Source organism: Erpetoichthys calabaricus, chromosome 1 (genome assembly GCF_900747795.2).
Source record: "Erpetoichthys calabaricus chromosome 1, fErpCal1.3, whole genome shotgun sequence".
Taxonomy (NCBI): Eukaryota; Metazoa; Chordata; class Cladistia; order Polypteriformes; family Polypteridae; genus Erpetoichthys; species Erpetoichthys calabaricus.
The window spans coordinates 50,657,261-50,676,681 of record NC_041394.2 but is presented as its reverse complement, the minus strand read 5'-3'; the positions used below and the strand labels follow the sequence as shown (position 1 = coordinate 50,676,681).

The window sequence follows — 19,421 nt, the reverse complement described above, 5'->3', positions numbered from 1 at the left end:
CTGGTCTACTTGAAATCATGCATGAGAGCAGTACCGACTGTCATTCGATACTACTGATAGTGAAACAAAGCTAGAACCGTTAGAGTTTTAGAGTATTGTCTGCTACTGAAAGTATTGGTTGTTTTGACATCCCTATTCTTAAGAATATTCAATCGTTTCTCACTGACGTACTAATTCTTAATTGCTGTCCTCCAGAACTGTGGAATTACAGTTTATTTATGAAATACAATATCATCCAGTAACACACATCCTTGTTTACAAACAAAATCTAAAGCAATTCAAAAAGCAAGGTTGTATTATTTGATTTAATGAACCATGCCAGAGTTTCTAAGTTCAGTCCTGGGAGACTCCTGTAGCTGCAGGTTTTTCTTCCAGAAAATTTTATAATTAGGAAGTCATTTTACCTCTAATTGAAATCATTTTTTGCAAAAAATGAAACATTTGTCGATGTAGGCAATGGAAACAACAATTTTTAGCATTATTTTACAGATATTAATACAAACTTCTTCCTTTTTTGTTTTAGCAGATAAATTGTTTTCAATACTCAAAATGCTGTGAGAAACTATTGGAACCATTTTTAATAGGAAAGCAGACAGTCTGTCAAAATCAAAATTCCTACAGCTTCCATAATGTACAATGTCAAAAACAACACTTATTTATATAAGAAAAAAAGACATTGCCATCAAATTTTGCCATCGACACTGTCAACTTTCTTGAAAGACTGAGCAAAAATAGAAGAAATATCTTGGGTTGCACACCTTGGGCCTCAGCGCAAATGTATGCAAAGTGCTGCATTTGAAGATGTTGAAAAGGCACTTTTTATGTGATTCAGTGATGCCTGTTCAAGAAACATTCTTTTAGTGGTCCACTCATTCAAGAAAAAGCAAAGTCACGGGACTGCACGTCACAGACCATCCCAAAGCACGATCACCGTGTCTGTGGAAGACTGTTTATCTGTTTATCCTCACTGCGTTGCCAAAAGTACTCCGAAAAGATCTCGATGGGTGATTTGGGCATCGTTCTCACCCTGAAACTGTATTATCGTAAAGAGATGCTGAGAAAAATTCTTGTTGGCATAACTTGTAGACAGGAGGAGATGAAAATTAACGTGGAAGAAGCTATTGAAATGATTGCAAATGTCTGGACGCAAGTTAAAGAAAGCACTACAAATTCTCCACTCAGCTAGCTCCCCTCTTATTGGCAACATTTACAGAAGCTAGAGACAACCAAATACTACCTCAAACATTTTGACAAGCATTAATCACCGTCTTTCCTAAACAAAATAAGGACTTGTTACAATGTGCATCATACAGACCAATTTCACTCCTGAATAATGATGTTAAGATACTCTCAAAAATCCTAGCTAGAAGGATGGAGAAAGTGCTGCCCTCGGTAATATTACAAGATCAAACTGGATTTATTAAAGGCCGACACCTATCTTCAAATCTCCCGACGCTTGTTTAATGTTATATATTCACCAGCAAAATCAAACACCCCAGAGATATTACTATCATTAGACGCAGAAAAAGCATTTGATATGATTGAATGGAATTACCTTTTCACTGCATTGGAGAAATTTGGGTTTGGCCCGAATATTTGTGCATGGATCAAACTACTGTATACCAATCCAGAAGCTTCAGTTTGTATTAATAACATTTGCTCAGACTACTTTAAACTAGAACGTGGTACCAGACAAGGATGTCCCTTGTCGCCACTGTTGTTTGCAATCGCTATTGAACCACTGGCGGTTCACTGTCGAAATTCTTATCAGGTAAAGGGGATTGTCAGAGAAGGACTGGAACAGAAAATTTCTCTATATGCAGATGATATGATCTTAGATATATCAGACCCAGAAAACACTGTCCCTGCTGTTTTAACAGCACTAACAGAATTTCAAAAGATATCTGGTCTTAGAATTAATCTGAATAAAAGTATACTCTTTCCAGTGAATTCACAAGCATATAATATTAGATTAGACACCCTACCTTTTACCATAGCAGATCAGTTTAAATACCTAAGGGTAAATATCACAAGTAAACATAAAGCTCTTTATCAACAAAATTTTGGCGTCTGTATGGAAAAAATTAAGCAAGACTTGCATAGATGGTCAACCCTTCATCTCACTCTAGCCGGAAGAATTAACATTGTTAAGATGAATATCCTTCCTAAACTTCTCTTTTTATTTCAAAATATTCCAATATATATCAATAAATCGTTTTTTAAACAGTTAGATTCAACAATAACCTCATTCATTTGTAACTCAAAACAACCACGTATCCAAAGAGCGACCCTACAAAGACCTCAGGCAGAAGGTGGCATGGCATTACCTAATTTTCAGTTTTATTACTGGGCAGCAAACATACAAGCCATAAAAACCTGGACACAAATAAATGAACATACACAGGCTTGGTCCGCAATAGAAGTAAAATCCTGTAGTACTTCTTTATATTCCCTGTTCTGCTCTCCAATAAATGAAAGTTATCGCAAATATACTAATAACCCAATTGTGCTTTACTCACTCAGAATATGGAACCAAATTAGAAAGCATTTTAAGATGGAAAATCTTTTATCAGTGGCACCTCTGCAAGAGAACCACCTCTTTCAACCTTCGCAAGTATATCCAGTTTTTAATACCTGGAAAAGTTTTGGGATTAAAATGCTCAGAGGTGTTTATATAGACAACATATTTACATCTTTTGAACAATTACGTTCAAAATTCAACCTCCCAGCTACACATTTCTTTTACTATCTTCAAATTAGAAATTTTGTTAAACAGAAATTGCCCGATTTCCCCCACCTTGCACCCTCCACATTGCTGGAAAAAATACTGCTCAATTTCGAGGAAATAAACACTATTTCCGCAATATATAAAATCTTATTAGAGTCCCTACCTTTCAAAGATCCAAGAGGACATTGGGAAGAAGATCTCTTAATCAATATATCAGAAAAGGAGTGGAAGGTAGCAAAGCAGAGAATTCACTCGAGTTCTATATGCGCAAAGCATAGAATTATTCAACTAAAAATTATATATCGAGCTCATCTGTCTCGCTTAAAACTGTCCAAAATGTTTCCAGGGCAGGATCCAACCTGCGAACGCTGCCACCAAGCTCCTGCCTCACTGGGTCACATGTTCTGGGCCTGCACCAAACTAACATCATTTTTGACAAAAATTTTTAAGTGCCTTTCAGACAGCCTTGGTATCACAATCCCTCCTAACCCATTAACAGCTGTGTTCGGTGTTCTTCCAGATGGACTTGAATTGGAGAAGGACAAGCAAACGGTGATTGCATTCACTACACTTTTGGCATGCAGACTTATTTTGCTAAGTTGGAAGAATCCTAATTCTCCTCTTATAAGTCAGTGGGAAACCGATGTTTTATATTATTTGAAATTGGAAAAAATCAAATTCTCAGTTAGAGAATCTGTACAAAATTTTTTCAAAACCTGGCAGGATTTAATCAATATTATTTTAGAATAAGAGAAATAACTATTACCGCATTTAACTCGCTTCTCCATCTCTTATTTACATATATATTTACTTCTCCCTTTCTTTTGTTTAACACTAGAATTACCAGAGCCTACGAAAAAACTCGTATATCTGGCCCACCTTAAATCGCTTCTTAAATCCGTTCACACCTCTCCGCCAGCATCCTTTGTCCTCTAAATGTGCTGATAAAAGACAAGATGCCAGCAGCCGGCTATTCCATCCCCCCACCGACTTAGAACGTGAGCGAAGTTTTCCCAGCTCACGCCTTGATTGATTATGTGGGAGTGAAGTGGAGTTTTACAGTGGAAATAAGAGATCATTATTCTAAAGTAATCTGTGTGAACACATTGTTAAAACAGAAACTTTTTCATATTTTAGTAATAAATGTTACAAAATGTAGCAGGCATAAACTATAGAATATATAAAGCCCGAGTTCCAAAGATCAAATAAACACTTTCACAAAAGCTTCAAGAATGATTCAACAGCTTCTGTGGCGTAGCGCGTTAAGATTTGCCCCTTATCGCAGAGCAGCTTTTCCTTGCCTCACAGACCTGAGTTCGATTCCCTGCTGGGGATGAAGTGTTGCTTTTTTTTTCTTTTCTTTTAAACCTCAAACGGACATAAAATTTATACATTGGTATGCACTGTCAGTTACTGAGATCGTTATATTTTCATATGGGATGCTCCTTTTCAAATATTTTTTTAACAATTGAGACTGCAATTAACAGGAACAACTGTCCTTATAACTTATTTTTAAGATCCATAACACACAGACAGACAGAGCACTGCGTAATAGAGAGACAGACAGGCAGAGAAGTCACTAGATATAGAAATAAACAGGGAAGCCACGTGTACTGAAAGAAAAAAAGAACAACATGTGCGTTGTCCCAGCTGCACTGAATAAGCGCAGGCGCTCTAACACCACCCCTCCCCCGATCTTACTTAGAGAGTCAGGGACAACGCACATGTTGTTCTTTTTTTCTTTCAGTACACGTGGCTTCCCTGTTTATTTCTATATCTAGTGACTTCTCTGCCTGTCTGTCTCTCTATTACGCAGTGCTCTGTCTGTCTGTGTGTTATGGATCTTAAAAATAAGTTATAAGGACAGTTGTTCCTGTTAATTGCAGTCTCAATTGTTAAAAAAATATTTGAAAAGGAGCATCCCACATGAAAATATAACGATCTCAGTAACTGACAGTGCATACCAATGTATAAATTTTATGTCCGTTTGAGGTTTAAAAGAAAAGAAAAAAAAAAGCAACACTTCATCCCCAGCGGGGAATCGAACTCAGGTCTGTGAGGCAAGGAAAAGCTGTTCTGCACTAAGAGGCAAATCTTAACGCGCTACGCCACAGAAGCTGTTGAATCATTCTTGAAGCTTTTGTGAAAGTGTTTATTTGATCTTTGGAACTCGGGCTTTATATATTCTATAGTTTATGCCTACTACATTTTGTAACATTTATTACTAAAATATGACAAAGTTTCTGTTTTAACAATGTGTTTACACAGATTACTTTAGAATAATGATCTCTTATTTCCACTGTAAAACTCCACTTCACTCCCACATAATCAATCAAGGCGTGAGCTGGGAAAACTTCGCTCACGTTCTAAGTCGGTGGGGGGATGGAATAGCCGGCTGCTGACAGCTTGTCTTTTATCAGCACATTTAGAGGACAAAGGATGCTGGCGGACAGGTGTGAACGGATTTAAGAAGCGATTTAAGGTGGGCCGGATATACGAGTTTTTTCGTAGGCTCTGGTAATTCTAGTGTTAATGTTGCCTTATTAAAAAGCCCTAAGCAATTTTCCTTTAGCTAAGCTCTCCTTCTCAGGGGTGGGGTTTGATTTGTCTTCAATTTTGTTGGGTTATAAATTGATCTGTTTGTATGGAATGATTACAATGAAAATTAATAAAATAAAAATATAAAGGAAAAAAAAAAGAAAGCACTACAGCGACAAATTCAGAATCTCATTACTACGAAATTTTCATTACAACAAAATATTTTTTAGGTCCTTGGCACTTCATTGTAATGGAATTTAACCTGTAGATAGAAAATGAGAATAAATAAATGACATACCAAAAGAATAAACAAATGCACCCTTACATAGCATAAATATGCAAGTAATAGTAGTCGCAGAACCCTTATAAATAAATTTGTTTTTAAGTGTCAGATGGCCATGGAGGACAGGAAAAAAAAACAAAAAACAACAACAACTCCGGGGCAAGATGCCAAGGTCTAAATGATCTTAATTCTGAAAGGGTTTCAATGTCACTTTCACAAAAACATTTCCTCTTGGTCATTCATAAAAAGACACTAGTAATTTCATTTAAAGAGAGGCTAGTGTTTTGCTAGTATCTTTCCTTCAGTTGAGGGAAAAAGAGGTATGTATTCCATTGAGTACATTATACACATGTGGCACCAGGTGGACCAGAGAATTACAGTATGCAATCTTATTTCCTTCCACAACATTTAGTAACTTCATGTATGCATCATTCTCTCTTTCTCAAATGGCTATGCATGCTGCGTAAACACTGCGGTGGACAGTGATCTTACTGACCACATACAGTATACCTCTCCAACAGCTCCGTACTCTATTTATTAAAGGGAATGACATCATTAAATATTATAAATTTTATCACAAAACATTACCATGCTGAATAGTAAATTTGTCACAGAATATTAGCATGCCCATTAGTAGCTCTTGAGACAGTGCATAGAAGAGCAACCAAGTTCATCCCCAAATCTAAAGGGTATTTCCTACTCTGACAGACTCTGAGAGTCTGATGTTTTAAGTCTTGAGCAGAGAGGGCCGTGTTGTAAACTGTTTCAGGCTTTCAAAATTCTTATATGCATGGAAAAAATGGATCCAACAGAATTATTTCAACGAAATAGTGAATATTGTATGTGAGGACACCTGTGAAAATTAAGGGGAAGTATATTTAAGACTGAAGCCTGAAAACAATTCTTTTTGCAGCTAGATGTGGAAATCTAGAACAAAGTACTGTTTTTGATACTGTTAAAGAAGAAATTTTGACAATCTTTAAAAAGTATCTGGATGAGATATTGGGACAACTTATCTTTTAGGTACCCAAAATGAGTTTGATGGGTTGAATGATTCTCATTTCATGTCATTTGCCAGGCTTCTTATATTCTTTTGATATGTACAGTACATACAGGAATGCTGTTTTGAAATGTTGTCTTAGGACGAGCCCTGAACTTGTCTCCAATGTGCATGTGTATGATAAGTGCTATTAGTCAGTCAGTGTCCAATCTGCTATATCCTAACACAGGGTCACAGGGGTCTGCTGGAGCCAATCCCAGCCAACACAGGGCGCAAGGCAGGAAAAAACCCCGGGCAGGGTGCCAGCCCACCGCAGGGCACACACACACACCAAGCACACACTAAGGATAATTTAGGATCGCCAAAGCACCTAACTTGCATGTCTTTGGACTGTGGGAGGAAACCGGAGCACCCGGAGGAAACCCACGCAGACAAGGGGAGAACATGCAAACTCCACACAGGGAGGACCCGAGAAGCGAACCCAGGTCTCCTTACTACGAGGCAGCAGTGCTACCACTGCGCCACCGTGCTGCCCTAAGTGCTATTATTAAAAGTAATTTTAGCTTTAACAACAAGAAGTTAATTTCATTTTATGATGATGGGTTTTAAAAAGTTTAACTGGTGACTCTGCTGCATAGGAAATATTCTCTCTAATCTCTTTTGACTAACAGTGAGTCAACAAATCATTTACATCTTTACTTTGAATCATCACTAGTTTCTCCAAGTTTTTCGTGCTGTTGGTGTTTTTTCCATGCATGTATGGCATTAAATTACAGCTTTCTTTCTTTTGTTCAGTCAGCAGGAAGCTCTCCTTGAGGATCTCCGTACAGACATCCCTGTTCATTTTGACTTTCTTTTTTCTGACTCTCATGTTGAAGTTATATCAGGCAAACAAGAAGGTAATTGAGTTTTATAAGTATTACATGTTCCTTGTTAGTCTTTATATCATGTCACATTCTTCTTTTTTCACATTATAAACTCATATTTAATTTTTTTGACTTTGCCTATTTCTTTATGCCTTTCCTTTTTAAATTTAGCATTTTCCTTATTTTGGTGGTGCAGTGGATACTGCTGCCTCCTTATGGTCATCATCCATGTGGTGTTTACAAGTTTTCCTAGTGCCTGCATGGGTTTCTTTTCTGGTACATCTGTTTTCCCAAAGATGTATAGATTAGCTTAATTGGAAATTTCATATTTGTTCAGTGAATGAGTATGGGTAGTGTGAGTATGTACATGAATGGTCCTTGCAATGGACTGGTGCCCTATCCATAGTTGTTTTCGTCTTGTGACCAGTGTTTCCAGAAAAGCTTTGGCTGCATCATGACTCTGATTTGTATTGCGAGTGTTTGAGAATGTTAATTTTATTTTTTTCTGCGTCGAACAGTAATCCTCTTTTACAACATTTCATTTGGTAAACACACGTCTTTCACTCAGTAATATTACTGTTCTCAGTAGTGCTTTAAATTTGGAGACAAATTCTATAGTCAGCCAGACATCCATACCTCTTTCTGGGTTTTCTATTTTATTGGGGGAGTGTATTACACACTTACACCTTGGTCATCACTTTCTGAAACTTGTACTGATACCCCTGCCTAATGCCTGAGGAAACATAACATTTATACAAGACATACTGTCCCCTAATGTCCCCTGTGTTCCCACTTTAGCTTGTACAGGACATTTCCTTTCTCTGTCTGTCTGAATCTCTCTATTCTCTTTTCTCCTAACCCCCATCTAACCTCTAGTGCTGTTGTCACTAGCATCCACCATCCAGTTAAATAACCCCTCGCACAGACTAGAATTTATATAGCAATATTAACATCTATTGTTCTGTTTCGTGGTACTGTGTATTTCTGCTTCTTCCAAAAGTTGACCGTTTACAACTACCACTTCTCCTCAAGTTTAGAAACCCCAGTTCAAATTCATCAGTATGAGGTTCTCCACAATTTGGATGTGGAGATTCCTAATTTCAGCAGACAACATTTTGTAGATGCATCGTACACAGAGTTTGCTTATGATTATTTTTTCCTAAGAGTAGATTCAACTGACCGATTATAAATTCCTGTATTGTCTGTTATCTCACACACTATCACTCTTCAAGCCTCTCTTGTTATTCACTCCATGGTGGTTACATTTTCTTGGACCGAGACTAATTAGACCTTTGGTGATCTTTGTGAGACATCCTGCCCCAATGTTGTTTTGCAGCCCTTATCTTGACTGTAGCATGACTACCCAGATAACTAAGTTATCCATTCCACAAGAGAAACGAAATGTCTACAATGTCTTGTACAATGTAAGCCTTAATCACTATTAGTATGTAGTACGTATGTGATCACTGTGTTTGTATGTATACAGTATACTGTACATATTTATTATTATGTGAATAATGAATTTACACATTGCATGCAAAAGTAACAATCTACTACACTTGATATTTTTGATAAACTGTAAAGCATGATTGCTCCAGGGACAAACACATTTTCGATTGCTCTTATTTTTTTAAATTCTACTTTAAAATTGAACTTTCCTTATAATTATAGTATACTGAAATGTTATGCAACAAGTGGTGTTGGTTTTAGAGAGAAATAATTTTGTACATTTGTCATCAGAATGTCATTAGAAGATTCTCAAATACTCAAACTTCACATTTATATCTCACTTATGGTATCTGTGACCATTGAAATGGATAGGGTTAAATTTGACAAACATTCTAAATCCAAAATTATGTTGACATTTTAAGTTGTTTTGAGTTGCATTAGATGAAAATCTTTTTTTCTTGCATATTCTTGTGTTTCTGTATACTTGAGGTATTTTGTATACTTTGAAACAATTAGACATACTTATACATTTTCATTCTTATTTATCACAGTATTTATCTTGTTCACACACAACTTAGTTATGTTTGCCATTTATAACAAGCATATTGGAATTGTTATTTGTGCATTGTGTTCTTTAATATACATATACATATAAAAGCAAGAAATTAACATGGGTATGTGAGTAATATCATACAGAGTACCAAACCAGTGTTCTTTGCAGAATACATTTTTTCTGTCGCATACTATATAGGAAGCAAAGTATAGTATTTAGCAAAATGCAATTATGAGCTTATCAAACCAGCATTAGTTTAAGCCTATCATTTAGATTACTTTTCCTTCTCTTAGCAACTCTCCATCGATTCTGGTTCATTTCAGTATGTAAATTAAATATCCATGTATAATGTAAGTGTTTGTCATATTCTGTAGCTTATAACGTGCTTATGTGATTACGTTTATTTTCCTGAATGTTGCCAATCTTTTGTATTAAAAACACAGTTTGTTACTAATTAGTACTTTTAGAAATAAGGACATGTAGAGTATCTTAAAATATTCAGTCCCATCACTTACTGATTTACTGTCTACTGAAATAAACTTTGTGATTTGGTACTTTACTAAGTTTGCTGTATGCAGCATATTCACACACATGGCAAGACGTGAACAGAAGGTTTACTGTTCTAGAGCAGTGGTTTTCATCCAGTGTGCCATCATGCAGTGGTGTACCGTGAGAGCTACCCAGGTGTGCCGTGGAAATAATAGTGTAGCAGCTTGGGTCTGAACCTGAGAGGGACAAGCTCCGCAGGAGGTGACACCTGTCTGGGGGGACAGGACTACCTGGAGAAACTGGCATAAAAGCAGCTCCGCAAACGCTATATTGCAGACATAGCACTTAGAGCACTTTGGACGTGTTGGGTGTGTGATCGCCAGCAAGTCTCACAGGCCAGTGGATAGTGGGCATACTGCACAAGTTACTGCTAAAGCAGAGAGAGACAGCAGCTGACATTCCACAAAAGTGCTCACTAAGTGCTGCATCTGAGAACACCGATCTTGCTTTATTATTGTCAACCCCAGTAGCCCTTCCCCTTTAGACAGTTGAGCATGTGTATGAGATGTAATGTGTTTGTGGTTAGTAAAATAGTGGTGTGCCTTGGGATTTTTTTGGTTGAAGAAAGTGTGCCACCAGAGAAAAAAGGTTGGGAAACACTGTTCTACAGAAATAGCCTTTTTTTTTCTCCCTATTTTAGGCGTTTATGCTTGGATAGGCATCAACTTTGTGCTTGGAAGGTTTGATCACATTGAAGAGGGTAAGTCATTGTTTCATACTGTTTCATTTCAGAGTATTAGATTAATTTAGCAAGTTTTAGAACAGATTATCATGAAGATAAAACTTGCTTAGAAAGACAAATGTCATTGTCCTAATATTGCATTTTAGCACAGTTTGAAACACAGTTTTTTAAATAACTAATATGTATTTACTGTTAAAATGCGGCAGTCATATTCCAGTATGGCATGTTTGGCATTTCCAATTAGTAATGTTAACTTACTTTAGTCGTTTGTTTAATGCACATTGAGATGTTGGGTGAAAAGTTACACATGCTGTGAATCTCCTTTAACAATTTGTTTATTGACAGTTCTTTTCACCTCCTTTTAACTGGGTGTGAAGGCACACAGTTTAGTCCATTCATCCATATAGCTGCCGCAGTACATTATTCACTTTTATCACTAACCCAGTTATATCTTTTTATTATTTTTTCCTTTCCTTCCATGTTTATTCTTAACATATGTAAAGTGTCTTCTGCACACACAACCCATGTTCAAATTTTTAACAATGGATCCATCTATCAGACCAGATTACCAAGCACTCTTTACTGTTAAAAACCCCACCCTTACTTTGATCTCCACCATTATAATGGTTAAGGATTAGCACAGAGATTTCAAACTGAGTGAATTATCTAATTGTTCCCACCTACTTTTAAGCCAAATTCGCTCACGTTGTCTCAAGGTATATGTTTTATATATCTGTCTCTGTGAGTCTTAAGAACTTCACCAAGAAAGAAGGTACTGTCACCAAACCCCTAGACACAAAACCATTAACAGATTCAATGCAGCAAATTTAAAAAAAAGTGTAAGTAAACAATTCATATGAAACATCCATGTATTCCTTGATGTTTAAAGTCTCCAAGAGGACTTTAGGACATCAAAAAAAAAATGGTTTTAAAGCAAAAAAAAAACACAAACTGGCCCAATTTTTAATGCTATGATCACCAACAATCCAGATTGTTAACATCCAGTTATCTGATTCATGGGTTTACAGTGCATCCGGAAAGTATTCACAGCGCATCACTTTTCCCACATTTTTTTATGTTATAGCCTTATTCCAAAATGGATTAAATTCATTTTTTTCCTCAGAATTCTACACACAACACCCCATAATGACAACGTGAAAAAAATTTACTTGAGGATTTGCAGATTTATTAAAAATAAAAAAATTGAGAAAGCACATGTACATAAGTATTCACAGCCTTTGCCGTGAAGCTTGAAATTGAGCTCAGGTGCATCCTGTTTCCCCTGATCATCCTTGAGATGTTTCTGCAGCTTAATTGGAGTCCACCTGTGGTAAATTCAGTTGACTGGACATGATTTGGAAAGGCACACACCTGTCTATATAAGGTCCAACAGTTGACAGTTTATGTCAGAGCTCAAACCAAGCATGAAGTCAAAGGAACTGTCTGTAGACCTCCGAGACAGGATTGTCTCGAGGCACAAATCTGGGGAAGGTTACAGAAAAATTTCTGCTGCTTTGAAGGTCCAAATTCACACAGTGGCCTCCATCATCTGTAAGTGGAAGAAGTTTGAAACCACCAGGACTGTTCCTAGAGCTGGCTGGCCATCTAAACTGAGCGATCAGGGGAGAAGGGCCTTAGTCAGGGAGGTGACCAAGAACCCAATGGTCACTCTGTCAGAGCTCCAGAGGTCCTCTGTGGAGAGAGGAGAACCTTCCAGAAGGACAACCATCTCTGCAGCAATCCACCAATCAGGCCTGTATGGTAGAGTGGCCAGATGGAAACCACTCCTTAGTAAAAGGCACATGGCAGCCCGCCTGGAGTTTGCCAAAAGGCACCTGAAGAACTCTCAGACCATGAGAAAGAAAATTCTCTGGTCTGATGAGACAAAGATTGAACTCGTTGGTGTGAATGCCAGGCGTTTGGAGGAAACCTGGCACCATCCCTACAGTGAAGCATGGTGGTGGCAGCATCATGCTGTGGGGATGTTTTTCAGCGGCAGGAACTGGGAGACTAGTCAGGATAAAGGGAAAGATGACTGCAGCAATGTACAGAGACATCCTGGATGAAAACCTGCCAAACCTGAAGGAGTGGCTTCAGGACAACTCTGTGAATGTCCTTGAGTGGCCCAGCCAGAGCCCAGACTTGAATCCGATTGAACATCTCTGGAGAGATCTTAAAATGACTGTGCACCGACGCTTCTCATCCAACCTGATGGAGCTTGAGAGGTGCTGCAAAGAGGAATGGGCGAAACTGGTCAAGGATAGGTGTGCCAAGCTTGTGGCATCATATTCAACAAGACTTGAGGCTGTAATTGCTGCCAAGGTGCATCGACAAAGTATTGAGCAAAGGCTGTGAATACTTATGTACATGTGATTTCTCAGTTTTTTTATTTTTAATAAATTTGCAAAAACCTCAAGTAAACTTTTTTCATGTTGTCATTATGGAGTGTTGTGTGCAGAATTCTGAGGGAAAAAAATGAATTTAATCCATTTTGGAATAAGGCTGTAACATAACAAAAGGTGGAAAAAGTGATGTGCTGTGAATACTTTCTGGATGCACTGTATATGTTTTTTTTCTTGATCATGGTGTTTAAACTTGATAATGTATTGTTGTGTGTGTGTGTGTATGTTTTTTTAAAGCAAGTCTAGAAGTATTAGGGTTTATTACAGACTCATGTCTGATAAAACTTTGATGCTGTTGTGCTTGAGAACCAAAGCACACTTGCTGTTCCTGCAGGTACCACTGTCGCCCAGTATGATTCTACATTTAAAATCACTTACTAATTTAAAAAAAAAAAAACAATAAATAGTCATTATATGGAAGACATAGGTGTGACAACTTGATGTATTTCTTTATAATTTTCAACTTCTGTTCAGAAATTCCATATGTCATTAAATAATACACTAGGGGCCCACACTCTATCATCGTTTTAGAACAGCAACATTGTTTTAATCTCAGAAATGCATTTTGGCATTGCTGTTCAAAATGCTGTTTGTTGGAGTCTTTTTTTTTTTTTTTTGGATAAACTAGATGCACTCAAGGACTTTCTGGATCCTCAAAGCAAAACCTTTCAGACTCTGGAATGTAATCAGTTTAATGTACTCTTAGATTAGCAAGCAGGTAGGGTTGGCAGGGAATTCTAAAAACAGATATCGCTGTTTATTTATGATGTTGCCCACTTTCTTGGTTCATTTTCATTTTCGGATTAAACCATGTGCATATGACGTCTTAACAGATTTTTTAAAGCAATTAGTATTTGAGTAGACTGTTTGTGTCTTAGTCATAATATGGTGATCAGAGTCAACATGTTACAACTGAGAGGGGATCTTCTAGGTACATGTGCAGAAATTCAAAACTTTGTTGCCGCTACTTTTTCAAAGCAAGAAGGAATGAAGTCAGGAAGACTTGTGAAAAAGAGCATTCTGCAATTTTATTTGAAACAGAATACAGTATAATATTTTATCTCATTTGTCAGCATTCATGTTTCACATTATGTATTCCATAGGATAATCTGGAAATCGAGGAACTGAAAACATTTAGACATTTATATGTAGTTGAAGTATAACTTACATTGAGATATACTCTATACAGTACATCATGTTGTATAACCTAACATCATATTGGCCTTCTTATTGTAATCTTAACAGTATTTAAAAAGGTTTAGTTCTTACATTTTATGTATCTTGTTCAAATTACTCTTTTTCAGTGTAATCTAATAGTGCTTTTCATATCTCTACTTGTATTCATTCATCCCCTAAGATGATGATGCAATTGTGGAAGTTCATATTCCCGGCAGTGAAAATCAAGAAGCACTGATCAGGAAGCGCACTGCTGGTATCCTGGACATGGGTGGCGTGTCTACACAGATTGCTTATGAAGTCCCCAAAACCGTAAGCTTTGCCTCTTTGCAGCAGGTTATTATCCAGATGAGTATTTTTCTTTTTTTGAGCTGTATCTAATTTTTCTAACCCTATTTTCTTTAGTACTCCTTGTGCTTCAACTTTGTTTCCCTGAAATATTGGCACACTAGAAATGTCTACAAATTTCCTAAGACAAGGAGAGCAGCTAAGAAAACTGCATGACTCTTTTTTAACATTTTTGTTAATTGTGCTCTTGTTTTGTTTGACTGGCACAAGCATTATGGCTGCAACTAATAAATATTTTAGCAAATGAATATTCTGTCCATTATCAGTTCCTTGATTACTAGGTAAAAATGAAGTCCTATTTATCTTTCTGCACCGCTTCATGACTGTTTGAAATGCAAAAATGTCTCCTAAGCGTCTATAAAACCATTACAGTCATAGGCAGAGCCCACTACTGCTTTGACGATAGTGTTGACCATTCAGCGTGTTCATACCAACCCTAGATTTCTGAGATGGGATGTATAGCGCATTCAGCTCCAGAGATCCCAGTGCCACTGATACTCGTAAGAGTTAGCGTATTTATTTAGGTAGCAGTGCACATGGACCTGACTACTGGTCTGATCTAGTAAAACAAAAAGCAGGAATAATTTAAATTCTGCTTCAGCCAAACTATTTTGCTTTGAGTCATGCAACACAAAACTGTTTTAGGTCCTGGTAGACTTTTGATTTCATTTTGCACTGTTTCCAGAATTAAAATTTGGGAATAATGGGAATATTGCTTGTTCCAACCAAGATGATGTGATTCTAGGGAAAAAAAAAACAACATTGAGTATATTTGTCCACCTTTCAACCTACAGTAAACAGTGGATGCTTTGAATTTCGTGGTGTACTACTGGAATGTCAATCACATGTAATGCTCTAGATAAAATATAGTGGGTTGAACACATAGTCTGCCCCATAAGTTGGAAGACATTTCTTTGCTTCCAGACCATACTGCTCTTGTTTTGAGAGCAATTATGGCAGGTGGTTGGAAAGAACATTAGAACAGTTTTGACAAGAACAGGTCATTAAACTCGACAAGCTTGTTAATCCTGTTCACATAATTTTCTTCCAGATGATTAAGTGTACAGACTGTGTAAAAACACACTGTTATTCTGCTACTGTGTTGTTTTAGAGTTTGATTCAGCCTGAATCATTAAAATCCATCATGACACAATTGTCAGGGCACAATTTTGGTGACAGTATCATTACTTTGTAAGAAATGAACATTAGAACTATTCTTAAGAGAACAGAATCACAAATTCCATTTACCAAGGTTCTCTAAAATAACACCAAGTCAGGTTTTGAAGGTTCCTAAAGTCATATATACCATATTACTTGGTAACTTGTTCAATGAGTTCATTTTCACTGTGAAATCTACCCTTTAGAAGTTTCCATTTCTGTATCTGTGTTGTTGTTGAAGAATTTATTTTAAAATAATAGCTAAGATTCACTCTACTAATTTCTTTTATAGTTTTAAACAGTTTGATTATGGTACATCTCCATTTGCTTTAAATAATCCTTTGCTTTAAGTTAATACCTCACATACCTTCTGAAATTAGTTCAGTAATTCTTCTCTGTGATTCTATAGTGCTACTATTATTTTTTCTGTAATATGGTAACTAAATTGCACATAATATTCTAATGTAGATGATACCTAACAAGTAAAAATGATACAGTTTAAGTGTAAACTCCCTCAACCTGTACTTCACGTATTTGTGCTATGTAACCTAACCATATTGGCCTTCTTAATTGCCTCAGTAAACTGCAAATAACAGGGTGGTAAATAATAATTACAAAACTGTACATAATATAATGGACCACAGAATATAGCATACAAATGCAACAATATGCACCTCCCCAAAAAAACAGCGAAATGGTGCAGAGATGCTCCTGAATAGATGTTTCATTTATGTTAGTATGTAATAATTTTATTAATATAGTGAAGTTTAAATTGAGCATATTAGAATGAGATTTTAAATAAAACATGCATACATTTTCCCTTATTTTATTAAATTAACAGAATATAAAGTGATATGACCAGTTAATCAATTAAACTACAGTAAATATAATGTTTTTGTATCCCTCCCTCTTTTATGTAAAGAATACAGTATAAAGTTGAGAATAGCATATTAGTGTTTGAGTAATCTTGAAGTTAATAAATTCACTACCATTTTTGCAAAGTACTAATAAGTAAAGATATTTAGAAATGCCATATAGCACTGCATGATTACTAAATATATAGCTTTATGTATATATTTATGTGTTTTGAGAATAATTCATTGTAGAATTTAATGCATTGCTTTTCAACATTTGACAGGAAGAAGTCGCCAAGAATTTATTAGCAGAGTTTAACCTTGGCTGTGATGCCCATCAGACTGAGCATGTTTATCGAGTCTATGTGACAACTTTCCTGGGTTTTGGGGGTAATGCTGCCAGGCAGAGATATGAAGAGAGTCTGTTTAACAAAGCAGCAGTTGAAAATGGGTAAGATCTTTTAAGCTTATGCCTTTTTTGGTTATAAAGGACATACATAGTACATCTATATGGAAATGCTGAGAATGGCTGAAAGTGGTCATAGAATGACAAACTCATTCGCCATGACAGTATTCATGGAGTCTAAAACAGATGAAGGTATTCCAATGCTAACCAGAAAAAAGTGTGACATTTACAATAGGATTACACTCCTCATGTGTAGTGAAAATTGTATCTTTAAACATTTTTCCTTTTGGACTGTCTCACTCAACATTTATTTTAGTCTAATTAAACACTTTATAACTATAGGTATAATAAGCTAAATTCAGTTCAGGGCTTTGTCTCTCAGAAAAAGCCTATGAAATATGTCTTTAAATCATAATGAAAGCTACTAGAAGCTGATTGCTTGTTTTTCTTTTGCCTATTGCTATTACCGTATTTTTCGCACCATAAGACGCACTTTTTTTTTCCCCAAAAGAAGGTTGGAAATGTCTGTGCGTCTTATGGAGCGAATATTGCATCACAGACCATGATGTGTATTACCTGACAAAAGTCGACATCCAGGGGTAGAAGGCGACAAAACTCACTGTTACGTTACAGGCATTCCCTCTGTGCTTGGAGGAATGTTAGACTCATTGACTCGGCATCTAATCCTTGCATGTGCGTGAGTTGCGAAATCTAAACAAATATAAACAAAGGCAAGATAGCATCTACATCTCATGAGGGAGCGAAGCCAGTGCAGAAAACAAAATACTCAGCAGACGATGTTTTGCGCATTATCACTGAGTTGGACTCTGAACTCGATAGATTGCCAGCCGCTGGACTACTTCAGGCTGTTCTTTCCTAAAGCTGCCTTTCAGCTACTGTCAGACGAAACAAACAGGTATGCAGAGCAATTTTTTGAATCGAGGGCAGTGCTTGCACCGCATTCTCATTTTTCAAACTGGAAACCCACAACAAAACACGAGATGAAGGGCTTTGTGGCATTACAAATATAGATGGGAATAGACTGGCGATATAACTTCAGGGAGCATTGGTCCAAACGTGCTTTGTCCCCTGGTGGCTTTGGACAGGTTATGTCGCGTGATGATAGGTATGTGATGCTGCAAAGTGATTGTGAGCAACTGAGCTTAATAAATTCTGACACTAGCGATGAGGAGTTCTTGGGGTTTCCATAAAACTAGAAGAGTGCTTGAACCTTAAAGTCTCTCCTTATTTGTTAATGACAGTGATGATTTTTGTTAATACTGCTGTTGAATTTACATGGTTGAAATATTATGCTGCTATATTTTATTAAACATATTAGTGCACCATTTGGTTCAGAATATTTTTTTTCTTGTTTTCCTCCTCTAAACCTAGGTGCGTCTAATGGTCAGGTGCGTCTTATGGTGCAAAAAATACGATAATTAAGGATGCAGCATTTCAAGATGAACACTTTTTTTGTTTATTAGGTGTATTGCCAGTAATTGCCACCTGGTAGCTGCAGACAGTCATAAAATGATTTTCTCTTTAAAATTAAAGTTGTGTCTGTATTCATACAATATATTGTATAAATACTCTAAAAAGTGTTGTATAAAAAGAGTAGGAATGACCTGTCAAATCTGGTAAAATGCATAACTTCTCCTTTTGTAATAGTGTTTCCTGTCTAGACACAAGCTTCTCTTTACTTAAAAACAACTTGCTGTAAAACGACACTTAATGTGTATGTATCCAGCATTTCTAATCCAGGGCAAACTATGGAGTAAACAGTTTTGCACAAAAAAAAAATTGTAATAAATTATATTAAAGCATTACTAAAGTTCTAGTTTTCTTATAATTAGTGTTACTATTCAGGGCAATTATATCATGAATATCAATATTGTATCAGTGCAGTATCCCTTTTCCCTTAGGCTTTTTTCATCTTCAAAGTATAATGTTGAATTAACAAATAAGACAAGTTACAATTCTGTCAAACATATGTTATTTATACTCAATAGTAGGATACCTGCAACTTATGCTATAATACTGCATTTTGCCTTGTAGGTTGCTTGGTAAACATATTGGTGAAACATCTGAATCTCCATATTTGGATCCCTGCCTTCCTCTGGATATTGAGGATGAAATTCAGAATGGTGGAAAGTCACTTTATCTCCGTGGGACAGGTGACTTTGATCTTTGCAGGGTTGTTATCCAGCCCTTCATGAACAAGACTAATGAAACGCATTCATCTCTCAATGGAGTGTATCAGCCACTCATTGAGTACACAAACAGTGAATTTTATGGATTTTCTGAATTTTACTACTGCACAGAAGATGTTCTTCGTATGGGAGGTGACTATGATGCTACTAAATATTCTAATGCTGCTAAGGTATGGATGAATTTTTTTTCTATCATTTATGTGAAGGGTAAAATAGTTT

General features: G+C 36.5%; 1 protein-coding gene across 2 annotated transcripts in view; it reads left to right on the top strand.

Moving 5' to 3' along the window:
• The window catches only part of entpd4 (ectonucleoside triphosphate diphosphohydrolase 4), a 61,589-nt gene that overhangs the window by 29,043 nt on the left and 13,125 nt on the right, over positions 1-19,421 (top strand). Inside the window, exons 6-10 of one of the 2 annotated variants that reach the window (XM_028799179.2) lie at positions 7,345-7,448; positions 10,607-10,666; positions 14,408-14,538; positions 16,871-17,037; positions 19,048-19,372. In XM_028799179.2, the coding sequence (XP_028655012.2) occupies positions 7,345-7,448; positions 10,607-10,666; positions 14,408-14,538; positions 16,871-17,037; positions 19,048-19,372 (787 nt within the window). Of the gene's footprint in view, positions 1-7,344; positions 7,449-10,606; positions 10,667-14,407; positions 14,563-16,870; positions 17,038-19,047; positions 19,373-19,421 lie in introns of both variants that reach the window. The other variant, XM_028799178.2, reaches the window with a different exon arrangement.